General features: G+C 43.9%; 1 protein-coding gene across 5 annotated transcripts in view; it reads right to left on the bottom strand.

Moving 5' to 3' along the window:
• The window catches only part of pnpla6 (patatin-like phospholipase domain containing 6), a 202,565-nt gene that overhangs the window by 76,397 nt on the left and 110,308 nt on the right, over positions 1-15,860 (bottom strand). For all 5 annotated transcript variants that reach the window (XM_060855275.1, XM_060855277.1, XM_060855276.1 and 2 more), the window contains 5 exons: positions 13,570-13,701; positions 11,371-11,494; positions 10,331-10,444; positions 2,185-2,260; positions 528-674 (listed from right to left, as the gene is read on the bottom strand). In XM_060855275.1, the coding sequence (XP_060711258.1) occupies positions 528-674; positions 2,185-2,260; positions 10,331-10,444; positions 11,371-11,494; positions 13,570-13,701 (593 nt within the window). The remainder of the gene's footprint in view (positions 1-527; positions 675-2,184; positions 2,261-10,330; positions 10,445-11,370; positions 11,495-13,569; positions 13,702-15,860) is intronic.

Below are 15,860 nucleotides of genomic sequence, written 5' to 3'. Positions count from 1 at the left end.
CAGATCTTTTGAATTTTTTTGAAGGCAGTCATGGAGCGTTTTGTGAGAAGCAAGGGGTCAAAGTTTGGCAGGGATATGCGGGACTGTGGAGTGGTGAGATCTGCCACTAAATGGCACAGCAGGCTCAAAGGGCTGAATGGCCTGTTCCTAATTCACATGTACCAGCTCCCAAGCACTTGGTTTCCAATTGCTTCCTTAACTGCTGAGGCAGAGTTCCTTGGTGACTCCCTCCAGCCGACAACCTCATCTTCACATAAGAGTGTAACTGAATGTCAAGAGAATGACAGCCCTTTATTCCCATAGAATGATCAGCTTGTTGCCCCAAAGATACTCCTTCCCAAGTTTCTGATATGGAAAACTGGATGGGATTCAGTGAAACCATTGTTAAATCTAAACATGAGCTCTGAGCATTTCCCAAAGATGATGGTATTCTTGCAGCAGTGTGAGTTTCAGAGGTCAATGCTCAGATTAAACCTGAAGCTTTTACAGCTCAAGGTCAGAGAGACCAGATAAATTCTCCCACTAACCAATAGCATTGAGTGCATGAGTCAGCTCCATGGTGAAGGCAGCAATTGGTACATCGTCACAGACAGGAAGCACAGCCACAGTGGACAGGTTACTGGTTGGGTTTGTTACATCGGCACTGCTAGCTGTTGACAGTCCGATACCAGAGCCTGGAAGAATCGAAATACACAAAAATGAGCTCAATAAGTTACCTCTAAGATTTGTCTGTACAAAATAGAACAAAATGGGGGGGGGATCTCGATTTTGCAGGCAAGATGTGTTGTGATAGCATCTTATCCAGCTAGACATCTAGCAACGCCCATTCTGATTGTCAACTCTTCACAACAGAAACAAGACCTTATTCCACTCTCAATTCCTGAAAGTTCTTCAAGTTACAATTCCATATCTATGTTGTGTTGGTTAGTAAGCTCAGAGAAATTTTGATCTGAGAACTTTGGTCTTATTCTGAAACAAGAGTCAGTGGTAAGTGTTGATAGCCCTATTCTAAACAGGATAAAGGCTATAATCTCAGAATAAGGGATCACCCACTTAAGACAGAGATGAGGAGGAGGAATTTATCCTCTCAGAGCAGTGAAACTGCGGATAATTTACATACAGGGTTATTGAGGTTGCTTCTTTAAGTACAGATTTATTCAAGGCTAAGATTGATTTTTAATCAGAAATGGAATCACGTGTTATGAGGGTAAGGCAGGAAAGTGAAGTTGAGGATTGTTAGATCAGCTTGAGCTCACTGAGTAGCAGAGTGGATTAGATGGTCTAAATGGCTTATTGCTGTCCCTACATTTATGGGCTTGTGGAAGAAGTGCGCTAAAACTGCTCCTTGTTCAGGAAACGCTGTGCTTAAGGTAATCTGCAGGTTTAAGACTGCAAAACCTAACAGTGCTGCTGAGGGGACATCTGAGGAGCTGCCTGCTGAGCTGTCCCCAGTCGGAACGGGGAGTGGGGGGTGTGGCAGTCACTGGTATGGCCAGCATTTATTGCCCATCCCTAGCTACCCTCAACAGACTGACAGCCAGCTGCCTTTCTGAAGTTTAAGGCAATTAGCAAAGGGCAGTATGCTGACCTAACCAGCAACATTCACAGCCATGAACAATCGAGAGAAACTGCTCAGTGGTGTAGGGACACCCACAGTACTATTCAGGGAGGAGTTCCAGGGTTTAAACTCATTGACAATGAAGGAATGGTGGCGTAGTACCAACTCAGTGACACGGATGGGAATTTACAGATGGTGGTATTCCGATGTATTAGCTAACCGTAAGGATTTACTAGCATTCCAGGTGGTAGAGGCCACAGGGTGTAAGAGCATTACTAGACCTACAGATGGATTTACCAGAGGTCCACACAGAAGACATTATTATTCAAGACTCCCTCGGTATAACTGTATTGAAATATCTCAATTACCTGCTACATTTTGTCTGAACTGCCATGATCGGCAGAACATTGCACATTCAACGTTTATGAGCAGAGAGACTGAGCAACTGAAGGTAACAAATACCCCAGCACCGCTCACTGCCCTGGACAGACAGGTGGTTCGTGTCAGTTATACTTGCTGGCTCTCAGTAGGGATCAGACAGGCATCAAGATAGCTGCTGAGATGGGAGAAGAATACGAGCATCTGAAGTTGGATTGACTTCAGAATCCCATGGCTAGGTGCCCTACCTGGAAATGTCCCATGCACCTGCTGCAAGTTACCCAAGATCTTCTGACCCAGTAGATGAATCAACCGAGTGACTACCTACAATACATAAACAATTTGACAAAGTTATTAATAAGTATTATCATCAAAACATAAGCATATGACTTGGCAGGCTACTGAACCTGATCCACCATTTCATCAGACCGTGACTGATCTGATAGTAACCTCAAATCTCTCTTCCCACTACTCCTGAAAATCACTGACTACCTCGATAGTCTAAAATCTACCTACACTACCTTTAAAATTATTCAATGAACCTGTTCCATTGCTCCCTGGGAAGGAACCTTTCAAAGATCATGACCAGAGGTGGTGGTACACTTCGGCACAAATGATGTAGGGAAGAAGAGGAGGAACATACTACAGCGGGACTTCGGAGAACTAGGAAGAAGGCTGAAAAGCAGGAGGTCCAAGGTGGTTATCTCTGGTTTACTTCCAGTTCCTCAGGCTGGTAAGGCCTGAAACAGGGAGATAATGGACTTGAACGTGTGGCTGGGGAACTGGTGCAGGAAGCAAGGATTTAAATTCTGGATCACTGGGGTGTGTTTTGTGGTAAGCATAAATTCTACAAGAGAGACGGTTTCCACCTTAATAGGTTAGGGACCAGCATTCTGGCAGGCAGGTTTGCTACTGCAGCACAGCTATGTTTAAACTAAGTAGCGGGGGTGGGGGGGAGGGGACAAACTTGATGTTTAAGAAGGAAATTGGAGGGAAAGTTAGAACAAGGGAAGTCAAGAAAGACAACTGTATCAATGAGGCAGAAAATTCAAAAAGGGATCATGCTGTAAGGTTGAGTGAAATAGGAGTTGATGGGAAGGGTGAGGGTAGTAACAAATTAAAAATACTGTATATGAACGCACGAAGCATTAGACATAAGATGGATGAGCTTGAGGCTCTTTTGGAAATTGGCAGATACGATATTGTGGGGATAACTGAGACATGGCTTCATGTGGACAGGGCCTGGAAAATGAATATTCAAGGCTACACGTGCTATCGTAAGGACAGACTGATGGGCAGATGGGGTGGGGTGACCTTGTTGGTAAGGGAGGATATTCAGCCCCTTGCGCGGGGGTACCTAGAGTCAGGGGATATAGAGTCAGTATGGATAGAGCTGAAAAATTCTAAGGGTAAAAAGACCCTCTTGGGAGTCATCTACAGGCCCCCAAACAGTAGTCTGGATGTCGGATGTAAGTTGAATCAGGAGCTGAAATTGGCATGTGGTGAAGATGTTACTCCAGTTGTTATGGGGGATTTCAACATGCAGGTAGACTGGGAGAATCAGGATGGTATTGGACCTCAAGAATGAGTCTTTGTGGAGTGCCTCCGAGATGGATTCTTAGAACAGCTGGTGCTGGAGCCGACCAGGGAGAAGGCAATTCTGGATCTGGTATTGTGCAATGAACCAGAATTGGTCAGGGACCTCGAAGTGAAGGAGCCATTGGGAAGTAGTGACCATAATACAATAAGCTTCAATCTGCAATTTGAGAGGGAGAGGGTACAATCGGAAGTGACAATATTTCCGTTGAATAAAGGGAACTATGGAGCTATGAGGGAGGAGATAGCCAAAGTTAATGATGCAATACCTTAGCAGGGATGACAGTGGAGGAACAGTGGTGGATATTTCGGTGTATAATGCAGAAGTTGCAGGATCAGTTCATTCCAAAAAGGAAGAAAGAACCTAGAAGAAAGAACCATGGGTGGCCGTGGCTGACGAGGGAAGTTAAGAAACATATAAAGTTAAAAGAGAAAAAATATAACATAGCAAAGATAAGTGGGAAAACAGAGGACTGGGAAGCTTTTAAAGAACAACAGAGGATTACTAAGAAGGAAATACGCAGAGGAAAAATGAGATACGAGCTGTACAGGGCCCCGGTGAGACCACAACTGGAGTATTGTGTGCAGTTCTGGTCTCCAAATTTGATGAAAGACATTCTGGCTATTGAGGGAGTGCAGCGTAAGTTCACGAGGTCAATTCCCATAATGGCGGGACTACCTTACGCTCAAAGACTGGAGCAACTGGGCTTGTATACCCTTGAGTTTAGAAGACCGAGAGGGGATCTGATTGAGACGTATAAGATTATGAAAGGATTGGACACTCTGGCAGCAGGAAACACGTTTCCGCTGATGGGTGAGTGCCGAACAAGATGACACAGCTTAAAAATACGGGGTAGACCATTTAGGACAGAGATGAGGAGAAACTTCTTCACCCAGAGAGTGGTGGCTGTGTGGAATGCTCTGCCCCAGAGGGCAGTGGAGGCCCAGTCTCTGGATTCATTTAAGAAAGGGTTGGATGGAGCTTGCAAGGATAGTGGGATCAAGGGTCATGGAGATAAGGCAGGAACAGGATACTGATTAAGGATGATCAGCCGTGATCATATTGAATGGTGATGCAGGCTCGAAGTGCAGAATGGCCTACTCCCGCACCTATTGTATATTGCCTATTGACCCTCAGGAAAACATTCTTGCCTCCAACTTAGTGGGACTAGCTTAGTTTGGGATTATGGTCAGCATTGATCAGTTGGTGTGAGGGGTCTGTTTCTGTGCTGTATTACTCTGGAGACTCTAAATGAAAGACCCGTTCCTTTTAAACTGTGTCCCTTTGTTCTCATCCCTCCCTACAAGAGGAGACATCTACTTTGCCAAGTCCATTGTGGGTGTTGAATGCTTCAATGAGACCACCTCTCATTCTTCTAAAGTCTGACAGATACAGGCCCAGCCTGTCCAACATTCCCTCATAAGATAAACTCCACCATTGCCATGAACCAGTTAAATGAATGCTCTCCAAACTGCTTTTATCACATTTACATCCTTTCATAAACAAGATTAAAACTGTACACTGTACTCCAAATGTGGCCTCACCACAACATAATGGCAGCAAAACATCCCTACTGATATCCCCTTCACCTTTCAACAAACAGCAACATTTTATTTGCCTTCCTATTCACAGATGGGATGTGTGTATCTGTCTGTGATAATAGATCCCCAAGTGGGACAGGAGAGTTTGAAATTAAGTTGCAAAAAACAAAAACTGTGGATGCCAGAGACTCTAAATACCTAGAGAAATTCCGGATATTTTTGAGATGGAACTATTAGGTTAGATTACTTAGTGTGGAAATAGGCCCTTCAGCCCAACAAGTCCACACCGACGCACAACCCATCCAGACCCATTCCCCCACACTTCTACGGGCAATTTAGCATGGCCAATTCACCTAAGCTGTATAGTTTTGGACTGTGGGAGGAAACTGGAGCACCGAGGAAACCCACACAGTCATGGGGAGAACGTGCAAACTCCACATAATGGAGGCGGGAATTGAACCCGGGTCACTGGCACTGTGAGGCAGCAGTGCTGACCACTGTGCCGCCTCAACTATTGCTGAGATAAGTTTGTCATCTTGAACCACTCAACCACAAAGGGAACCTATTTATCTCTGCCCCCACCCCAAGGATGACAGCCATTAACGACTCACAAACCGTAGTCCCTTACTGTCTGATCAGCAGGCATCAGGGTTTCCTTATAAGAAACATAATTCACCATAAAGTATGAATTCACTGCTCCAGGAACAGAGCATAGATAAACACCAACCACAGACAACAGTCCCACTGGGGGAGGGAGCTCCAGGTTTCTGACAGCTGCTCACCTTTCTGCAACTCAGATCATACTAGACGCCAATCCCAGGATATTTCAGCACAGATTCTGACACCAAGCTTCCAGGGAAGATCTTCAAGGGACTCTTGCCAGATATCTTAGATTTTTCTCACTGTCTGCATGATCAACATTCATAAAGGTATACAGCACAGAAAAAGGCCTTTCAACCCTTCGCATCCAAAGTGGTCAACAACCACCTAACGATTCACACCCCAGTTTCCTTCACTCGGCTCATAGCCTTGGCATTGCAAGTGCACCTCTAGACACTTCTTAAATATTGTAAGAGTTTCAGATTCTACCACCGTCACAGGCAGAATGTTCTAGATACCCATCCCTAATTCCAGGTATGGATTCCAGAATTGCACACAATACTCTACCTGTGACCGAACCAACATTTTATAAAGTTCCAGCATAACCTCCCTGCCCTTAAATTCTATGCCTCAGCTTATAAAGACAAGGACAATGTGACAAGACTGTGTCTTTAAGAGAGCTGTTCTGTGCTGTTGCTCTTGCAGTGGAGCGTTGTCACAGTGCAGGTGAAATGTCTCCTCGACAGGCAATTCTCCTTGTGTGTGTTCTTTTGAAAAATGAGACAAAAAAATCATGAGTGGGCAGGCTCAGGGCTCACCCGGACCCAGCAAGGCTTTTAGTTTTATTTTCAGTGGTTGTTTTATTTTCAGTGGTTAAGAAAGTTTTTGCTGGCTGCTTGAGCTAAAATCTTGAGTTTTCTGCTGCTGCTGCTGCTGCTATGAGGTCTTAGACATGGGGGTTCCTCTTAAAAATCAAAAGGGCAGCTTGTTTCTTTCTTCTGGACTGGAGAGAGAGAGAGAGCACCTGAGAATAACAACAGTTTTGCTCAATTGTATTTTTATAAATGTGTGTTTATGGGATGCTGCCTATATTGGAGCGGTTGATCAATGGTTAGATAACACGTTAGCTTGTTAGGTATTTCAATTGAGTAGGTGGCACGGTGGCTCAGTGGTTAACACTGCTTTCTCTCAGTGCGAGGAACCCAGGTTCAATTCCCACCTCAGGCGACTGTCTGTGTGGAGTTTGTACATTCACCCCGTGTCTGCATGGGTTTCCTCCGGCCATCACAAAGATGTGCTGGCCAGGTGAATTGGCCATGCTACATTGTGTTACGTGCATTAGTCAGGGGTAAATATTGGGTGGGGGAATGGGTCTGGGTGGGTTACTCCTTCGGAGGGTCAGTGTGGACTTGTTGGGCCGAAGGGCCTGTATCCATACTCTAGGGAATCTAATCTAAAATTCTGCCCATTTTTCTGTGTTTTTGCATTTTAATCATGTTGTAAGAATGAAGTGAATTTTGATTAAAGCCTAATGGTGGCCCAATCAAATTAGATGTGGAACACTTTGTGTTTAAGTAAGTGTAAAAGTTAGGGACAAGGCTATCTCCTTACAAGAACTGGAGCAGAGGGGGAAATCTAGTCCGGTCCATAACAATACCAGCTGCCTTCTGAACCAGTTTATCCACCTGACCTGATATCTTAAGGGGCTGGTGTACATGCACACTAAGAGCCATCTGGTCCTCATTGTTTCCTGGGATCCTACCTGTTCATCGTGTGCTCCTTGCCTCGTTTGTCCTCCCCAAGAATACCCAGGAAATATCCACGGACTTGGCAAATTGGAAATAACTTTATTCTCCAATGGGACTTTGCCCCTGAAAAATAATGAGAAGCCATAGCTCCCCTCCACCTCGCTGCAGACCCAGGATATGACCATGACCCAGCATTTGAGACACACATACAGACTGTAACCAACAACAGGTTGAGAGCTCTGAAAAGCAATACCATTGCACAACAGCCCCACCAGCAAATCCTGAGTTCACCAACCTAGGGGGTTGAGCACACAGGCAAGACAGGTCGTTTAAAGCAATCTGTAAAATCAAAGCACCTTTCAGGAATGCAGAAATTGACACCATCCCTTTTAAGGGATCAGATATGGGCGGCACAGTGGCTCAGTGTTTAGCACTGCCTCACAGCGCCAGGGGCCTGGGTTCAATTTCAACTTTGTGCGAGGAGAAGTTTGCACCTTCTCCCTCTGTCTGTGTGGGTTTCCTCTGGGTGCTCCCATTTCCTCCCACAATCCAAAGATGCGCAGGTTAAATGAATTGGCCATGCTAAACTGCCCGTAGTGTTCAGGAATGTATGGGTTAGATGCATTAGTCGGGGTAAATGTAGAGTAATTGGGTAGGGGAATGGGTCTGACTGGGTTACTCTTCAGAGGGTCGGTGTGAATTTGTTGGGCCAAATGGCCTTTTTCCACACTGTAGGGATTCTATGAATATTTTTGTTTTTTGGAATTATCAATTGAAATGGAAGTTGGACTACTATAACTGAAATACCAGGAGAGTTTTGCAACTTAAAGGCAAGTATTGCATTTTGTTGAGCTGAGGAATAAAAACATTGCTTTTTGAAGGAAGGAGAATGAGACCACGTGGCAGAAAGAATGTTTTGAGTCAAGGAAAAACTGCCTACAAGAGTCCTGTGATTGGTTGAGATGCAAAGTGGTAAAATGCTGTAACTGCTAGGGCAGCAGCAGAGGAGAAAACCATCCAGGGCCTGCACACAGAAAGCAGCTCTCTCTCTCTCTCTCTCTCTCTCTCTTCCCATGCAGAGAAAAAAGATACAAGCTTAAAATGAAATAATTCTAAAACAGAGTCCATCAACTGTCAAATTCAAGAATAACCTGCAGAAACAACAGAATGGAGTGGACTGGTAAATGTTTCTCCTTTCTGAGAGTCTCCGACCCATGGTTGAGAGCTTGGGACTGACATTCCCTCTAATTTTCTCACTGCTTGTGCAGACCCAGGACGGCAAATGGCACGAACCTCTAGAACTGGAAGTCAATGCTGTGCTTGGCATTCTGATGCTAATTGCTGTGCATGGAGCCTTGGAACTTTGAACAAACACTGTTTGGGGTTGGGATAAATTTCCCAAATAGAATGCTGCACTTTTCAACTCTTTAAAGCTACAAAAGGAACCAGGTTAAAACAGAAACGGAGTAAAAACTGAGTAGGTTTATCTGAGTAGAGTGAAAATCCAACTTACATTTTTCTAATTGATCCACCGGTCTTGCAGAACAACAAGTACAAGCACCAGGACAACCCAAAGAATCCACTGGCATGCACTGCTATCAGGAGGTACCCTGGCAGCATCTGTAAACACTTATGAACGGAAATCCAAAACATCAGCCCCCATTTACTTCCTCTATGGTGGAGCAACCAAATAAATTCATCTGGGTTCCTTCAACAGCACATCCCAAACACCCAACTACAATGATCAAGGAGGAAATGAGCAGTAGACACATGGAAACATCACTTTCTCCCCAAACCACACAACCACCCTGACTTGAAATATACCATTCTTCGTTCACCCTCACTGGGTCAAAATCCTGGAACATCCTTTCTAACAGCACTGTGGGACTGCAGTAATCACCATCACCTTCTCGAGGGCAATTAGGGAAGGGCAATACTGGCCTAGCGAGGGACACGTAGGTCCTGTGACCAAACAAAAATAATCCACCCTCTGGGCTGATGTTTTGGACCATTTTACCACCCTACTTTAAATAAAATAATACTTCAAACAGCTATACTATTACCACATGAGTAAACCCCTCTGCTAATTTAAACCAGCCACACAGAAAATGTTCACCTCATGCCATAATCTGTTAAGATATGAGAGGCAAAGAACTATCCCAGAGGTCACTATTCAAAGTAAAAATTAACAATTTTATTCTTTAAGTCCAACAGAGAATATTAAAACCATCAATTATTTACAACTCCTTTCTCTAAAATGTATCTTTTACCTCCCAGTCTATATAATATTGGTCTGATAAAAAAAACCCTGATTAAGATTTACACAAAAAAAACACATTTAAAACCCAGTCAGCTTTGTTAATTCTCCTTTGTAGATATTCCTCTGTCGACTTTTCTCTATGTCAGTTTTGATGTTCTGCTGCGCATACTTCTTACAGACGAGTACCTTTTACATAGCTCTTCAGCTAGCAGTCTATACTTGTTGGTCTTTGGCAGTTCTCTCCCTAACTATTCAAAATGTCTGGTTTCATACCCCAAAACATCAGATCGTTTTGCTGGTTTTAATATTATCAAAATACTAAATTCAGATTTGATTGGATTTTGGTATCTTCGAGCATAACTTAAACCAATTGACTACATTTCAATTTGTTTTTGTTTCATGGCAACCCATCTGCTGCTATTTGTTTTGACCAAGTGTTACATTGCTACCATGTTCAGCACCCTGTGCTTTGTCAGTCCTTGCTAGCTTTTCAACTTCCTTAAAAGCACAGTACATTTCTACATCTTCATAACAATACATACAGGAGAGATGAGAGAATATTTGGAAGTCCCCTGAAGGAAGTGACAACTTTTATATTTTGAAGCATCATATCATGCCAAGAAGGTCAGCCTGGACTTGGCAACCAACCTGAGGATACCTTCTCTTGATATTATTTAGTGTTCCCTCGGGTAACTTGGCCAGTTCAGAGTCACGAACTGCATGCATCGTAGTGGCTCGGGGCTGGTGAGTTAGGGCTTCGACCTGAAACGGAAAGAAAAATAAAACTAAAGTTCATTTCAAGGCAAGTTACAAATTAATGAAAAATGACAGGCAAGGAACAGACCATCCACCCGTCCAGCATGTCGCAGTACAACTGCCTTATTATCTTATGGATCACACACTTCAGAACCTGACATAAAAGCCAATGGTTTCACTGGGATTTAGGTAGTCTGAGGAAGGAATGTTATGTCAGCGCAGATACAAGGGATTTGTCTAAAGTTAAACCAAATAGATCTGCCAAAATGGTGTTCAGAACAATCATCAAATAGTGCAGGTGAAGGTAACCTGAATGGTTTTTGTACCAGATGGCCCACCATAATGAGATATTTGCCCTTATTAATTGGTCATTCACTTTACTTGCCCATCAAATTCAGACCTTACCCAGACTGGCTTCTTTCATTAATAACACACACAAGTTTGCAGTCAATTTACATTCAGGAGGCAGCTGAATTCTCTTCTGGTCAGAACCCATGTGGGAACAGGAGATTTGGGCAGAGTGTTGTGACAGGGTTGCAATCTCTTGAATTAGAAGTGTTCTCAATCTACTCAGACTGCTGTTCTCACGTGGATCTGGGCACGCACACAGACACACCAGAAAGTGAATGGATGGGAGGAAGACATCAAAACGCACGCAGAGGACATTCTGTCAGCCACTGACCACGGGCTCAAGGAGAAATCAGTCCAATTGCTCATTGTTCAGCCAGGGGTGCTAAGAAGCAAATGATTATTAAATAAGTGAATCAGATTTCGACAATCCTTGTCCACTCTGTCACTTTGTTAGGGAACAGAGAGAAACCATCTGACTGCTGTGTGTACTGCTGGGACTGTACCTTCACTTAATGGTTCATTCCCCTCAGCAAACTGGATTTAGACAATCGTTTAAATAGGGTGGGAAGATAACTAATTACCACTCCAATCAGATCTCCACGTCCATACTCTCCTACAAGTTCTTTCTTGCCGTTCGCCTTACGGATGACAGACCTCAGTCGCCCATTCAGGACGATGTAGGTGCAGTCTGATCGGTCAGCCTGCCTGCAAATTAAAACAAAGATGTTAGAGAGAATCAGACAAACGAGGGGGCCACCAGGCAGCCAGGGATCACAAAGGCAATTTCACCTGGTTAACCAGGCGGGAGCAAACAATGGTGATGGTTGTCGTTCTTACTCTCAGTGTGAAATCTGTCCACCTTCTCCAAAGAGACAATTACAAGAACACCACCATTACAAACAAAATGCTGGTACCTCTTGCAAAAATCTTTGATTATTTGCTTCTGCAAATGAAAGGGACATCCTCAAATCAGCAACTCTCAAATAAACGGAGTCTGCAGAGAACGTTACAGCATTCCTGGCTATGGTAACATCCTTTTGAATGCACTATTACAAATAATCTTCATCATCAGGACCTGGAATAAAGCAGTGGTCCCACTCAGTGACAGTATCCCAGTAATAGAAATGCTGTACAGCAGACAGTGTACCAGTGATATTTTCGGCACAGATAACCACCACATTATACAACATTGGAGAAGAATCAATGCCTTTATATCATTTTAATTGAATTACTAAGATCTAAAGAGTCATAGGGTCATTTGGTCCAACCAGTCCATGTCAACCATAATCTCAAATTGAACTAGCCCCATCTGCCTGCGCTTGACCCACATCCTTCCAAACATTTCTTATTCATGTACTTATCTAAATGTCTTTTTAAGGGTTGAAACTGTACCCACATTCACCACTTCCTGTGACAGTTCACTCACATATGACTACTCTGAGTAAACAAAAAATTGACCCTCATGCCTTTCTTAAATTTTTCTCCTCTCATCTTAAACATATGACCCCCCTAGTCTTGAAATCCCCCACTCTAGGGAAAAGACACCTGCCATCCTCCTCAGGATCTTATAAACCTCTGTAAGGTCACCCCTCAGCCTCCTACACACCAGTGAAAAATGTCCTGGCCTCTTTATAACTCAAACTCTCCATTCTCAGCAATATCCTGGTAAATCTTTAATGAACCCTTTTCCATTCTTCCTTTAGCAGGGTGACCAGAACTGGATATAGCACTCCAGAATGGGCCTGATAAATGTCCCATACAACCTTATCATGACCTCCCAACTCCTGTACTCAAACGTTTGAGCAACGAAGGCAAGTGTGCTAAACACCTTAACCACCCTGTTTAAATCTTAATTTCTTTCCTGTACCCTGCATACAGAAGCTACATGCCTTGCTAGGCTCAGTTGGAGATGGGGGTGTAGCTATAATTCCCACATTCTCTAACCAGGTTACGCTGTGTGCCAGGAGCACTGCACTGTTCACTTAACCAGAAGTTCACAGGTGGAATAATTGGGGCAAACAGCATTGAAGCATCCCCGGGGCAGGATATAGAAGAATATGCTGATCAGGTTAGATGAAATAATGGGAGGAAGATCATGAGGATCAGCTTTGATAGAGATTTCCAAAATCATAGTCGGCTGAATAGAGTATATTATAAAGGGAGAAACTATAAACCTTTTCCAACTTGTAAAAGGAACAAGAATGAGAGGGCAAAGATTTAAAATGATGTACCAAAGAAGCAAGGACAATGTGAGAAAGAAACGTTTTCAGACAATGAGTAAATAGGGCACTGCCTAGAATATTGAGGAGGCAGATTCAACTGATGCCTTCATGACAGCACGGGATGATTATTTGGACTGAAATAGAGTGTGAGGGTGTGGGTAGAAGGCAAAAAGCTGACACTTGGTAATGATGCTTGTCTGAAGAGCCAGTTCAGGCACGTTCAAACAATTCAGGGATTGTGTGTTCTGGACCAAAAGCATTGAAAAGGGCGGATGGGCTGAATGGCCAGTGCTGTGCAATAAATTGCTCAGCCAGTTGCTGTTATCGAATGGTATCTAACAATGCCATGTATTGTGAAGATTAGAATGGTTAGCTGTTTGCTTCTCACCAGTAAGAACACAATGAGCTGAAGGGCCTTTTTCTGGGCTGCAGATCTCTATGATGCTGACCAACAGCGGGTGCCATGAGTTATGTTGACAGCATCCCAAGAGCAGCACAATGATGAAATTTACATTCAATATTATAACAGAGGAAGCTGGAGCTTGTGCATGAGCTTACCTATAGAGGGCACGGCCTGCTTCCACTGCCATCCAGTCAATCGCAAAGTCCATTTGCCGTACAAAAGGAGACATTCTGACAGCCACATTATGTGCAGCACTGAGCACCACGTTAGGCTGCTCTCGCATTATTCTGCAGAATGGACAAAAACATCAAACTCTGTAGCACTCGCTACCAGTCCCACTGTAGTGGGCCTCAGTTTGCGAAATGTGAAGCACTGAAATAATGTGGCATCTAAACAGAACGCAAAGTCATCAGCAGATGTGCAGTCACTTTAACAACTCCTGACCACCACAATGACGCATGCACCAAATAAGCATCTGAACGATGCCTTGGACATCGATGCAATCTGGAAACACTACACTTTGCAGCAGAACAAGAACAGGTATATCAGCCTGAACTAAAGAATAGAGTAATTTTTTTATTTACTCATGGAATGATGGCACCACTGGCTAGGCAATCCCAAATTGCCCAGAGGGCAGCTTATGAGTCAGCTGGCTGTGGATCTGGCATCACATATTGTCCAAACCGGGGCGGTGTGTAGTTTCCTTCCCTTGGCGACATTTATGAACCAGATGGGTTTTTCTGACGGTCAAAAATTGTTGCATAATCATCATTAGACACTTAATTCCACAGTTTGATTGAATTCAAATTCCATCATCTACCATGGTGGGATTCGAGCCCAGGTCCCCAAGACATTACCTGGGTCATGGAGTCATACTCACAGAACACACAGCGCAGAAACAAACCCTCCAGTCCAACCCGTCCATGCTGACCAGATATCCTAATCTAATCTAGTCCCATTTGCCAGCACCTAGCCCATATCCCTCCAAACCCGTCCTATTCATGCACCCATCTACATGCCTCTTAAATGTTGCAATTGTACCAGCCTCCACCACTTCCTCTGGCAGCTCATTCCATACACATACCACCCTCTGTGTGAAAATGTTGCCCCTCAGGTCCCTTTCATATCTTTCCCCTCACTCTAAACCTGTGCCCTCTAATTCTGGACTCCCCCACCCCAGGGAAAAAACCTTGTCTATTTATCCTATCCATGCCCCTCATGATTTGATAAACCTCTATAAGGTCACCCCTCAATGTCCGACACTCCAGGGAAAACAACGCCAGCCTATTCAGCCTCTCCTTGTAGCTCAAACCTTTCAACCCCTCAACATCCTTGTAAATTTTTTTTGAATACTTACAAGCTTCACAACATCTTTCCAACAGGAAGGAGACCAGAATTGCACACAGTGTTCCAATAGTGGCCTAATCAATGTCCTGTACAGCTGCAACATGACCTCCTAACTCCTGTACTCAATGCTCTGTCCAATAAAGGAAAGCATACCAAATGCCTTTTTCACTATTCTATCTACCTGCACTCCAAGGTCTCTTTCTTCAGCAACACTCCCCAAGATCTTAGCATTAAGTGTACAACTCCTGCTAAGATTTGCCTTTCCAAAATGCAGCATCTTGCATTTATCTAAATTAAACTCCATCTGCCACTTCTTAGCCCATTTGCCCAAGATCCCATTGTATTCTGAGGTAATCTTTTTCGCTGTCCGCTACACGTTCAATTTTGGTGTCATCCACAAACTTACCAACTATACCTCTTAGGTTCACATCCAAATCATTTATATAAATGACAAAAAGCAGTGGACCCAGCACCGATCCTTGTGGCACTCCACCGGTCACAGGCCTCCAGTCTGAAAAACAACCCTCCAACACCACCCTCTGTCTTCTACCTTCAAGCCAGTTCTGTATCCAAATGGCTAGTTTGCCGCATACGACATGATCTCTGGATTAACAGTCTAGCGATAATACCACTTGGCCATAGTCTCCCCTGATAAGGCATTTCACACAGAGAAGAGAGAACAGTGTGAAAAACAGACTTACAGAAAGTATTAAAAGACTATTCAGGCAGGTGGCTGAAGGCAGAGCTGTCAGTGATGGGATCGAGAATTGAAGTGGGAATAGGGAGCAAACCAGAATCAAGTGAATGACGATTTGACAATGACAACAGGGAGGGAGGGGAAAGGTGGAGTTGGATGAGGATAAGGTTAGAGGGATGAAAATGTTAAATCACAGGGCCAGGTGGACTGGGATACCAGTCAATGGGAGATGGTGATAGTTAAATCAGAACATTTCTGCACGTATCCTCAGTGACCTGAAATGTATCTCATCACTCTGAATTAAGATACTGACAATGTTACTCTCATTGTGGGTGGATTATCACAGTGCTTTCCAAACTTTTCTCCATTTCCATATTAAAGGCCGAGTCATCTCTCAAGTGA

This window comes from Hemiscyllium ocellatum, chromosome 45 (genome assembly GCF_020745735.1).
Source record: "Hemiscyllium ocellatum isolate sHemOce1 chromosome 45, sHemOce1.pat.X.cur, whole genome shotgun sequence".
Lineage (NCBI taxonomy): Eukaryota > Metazoa > Chordata > Chondrichthyes > Orectolobiformes > Hemiscylliidae > Hemiscyllium > Hemiscyllium ocellatum.
The sequence above is the reverse complement of the archived record's forward strand: the minus strand, read 5'-3'. Positions and strand labels throughout refer to the sequence as shown.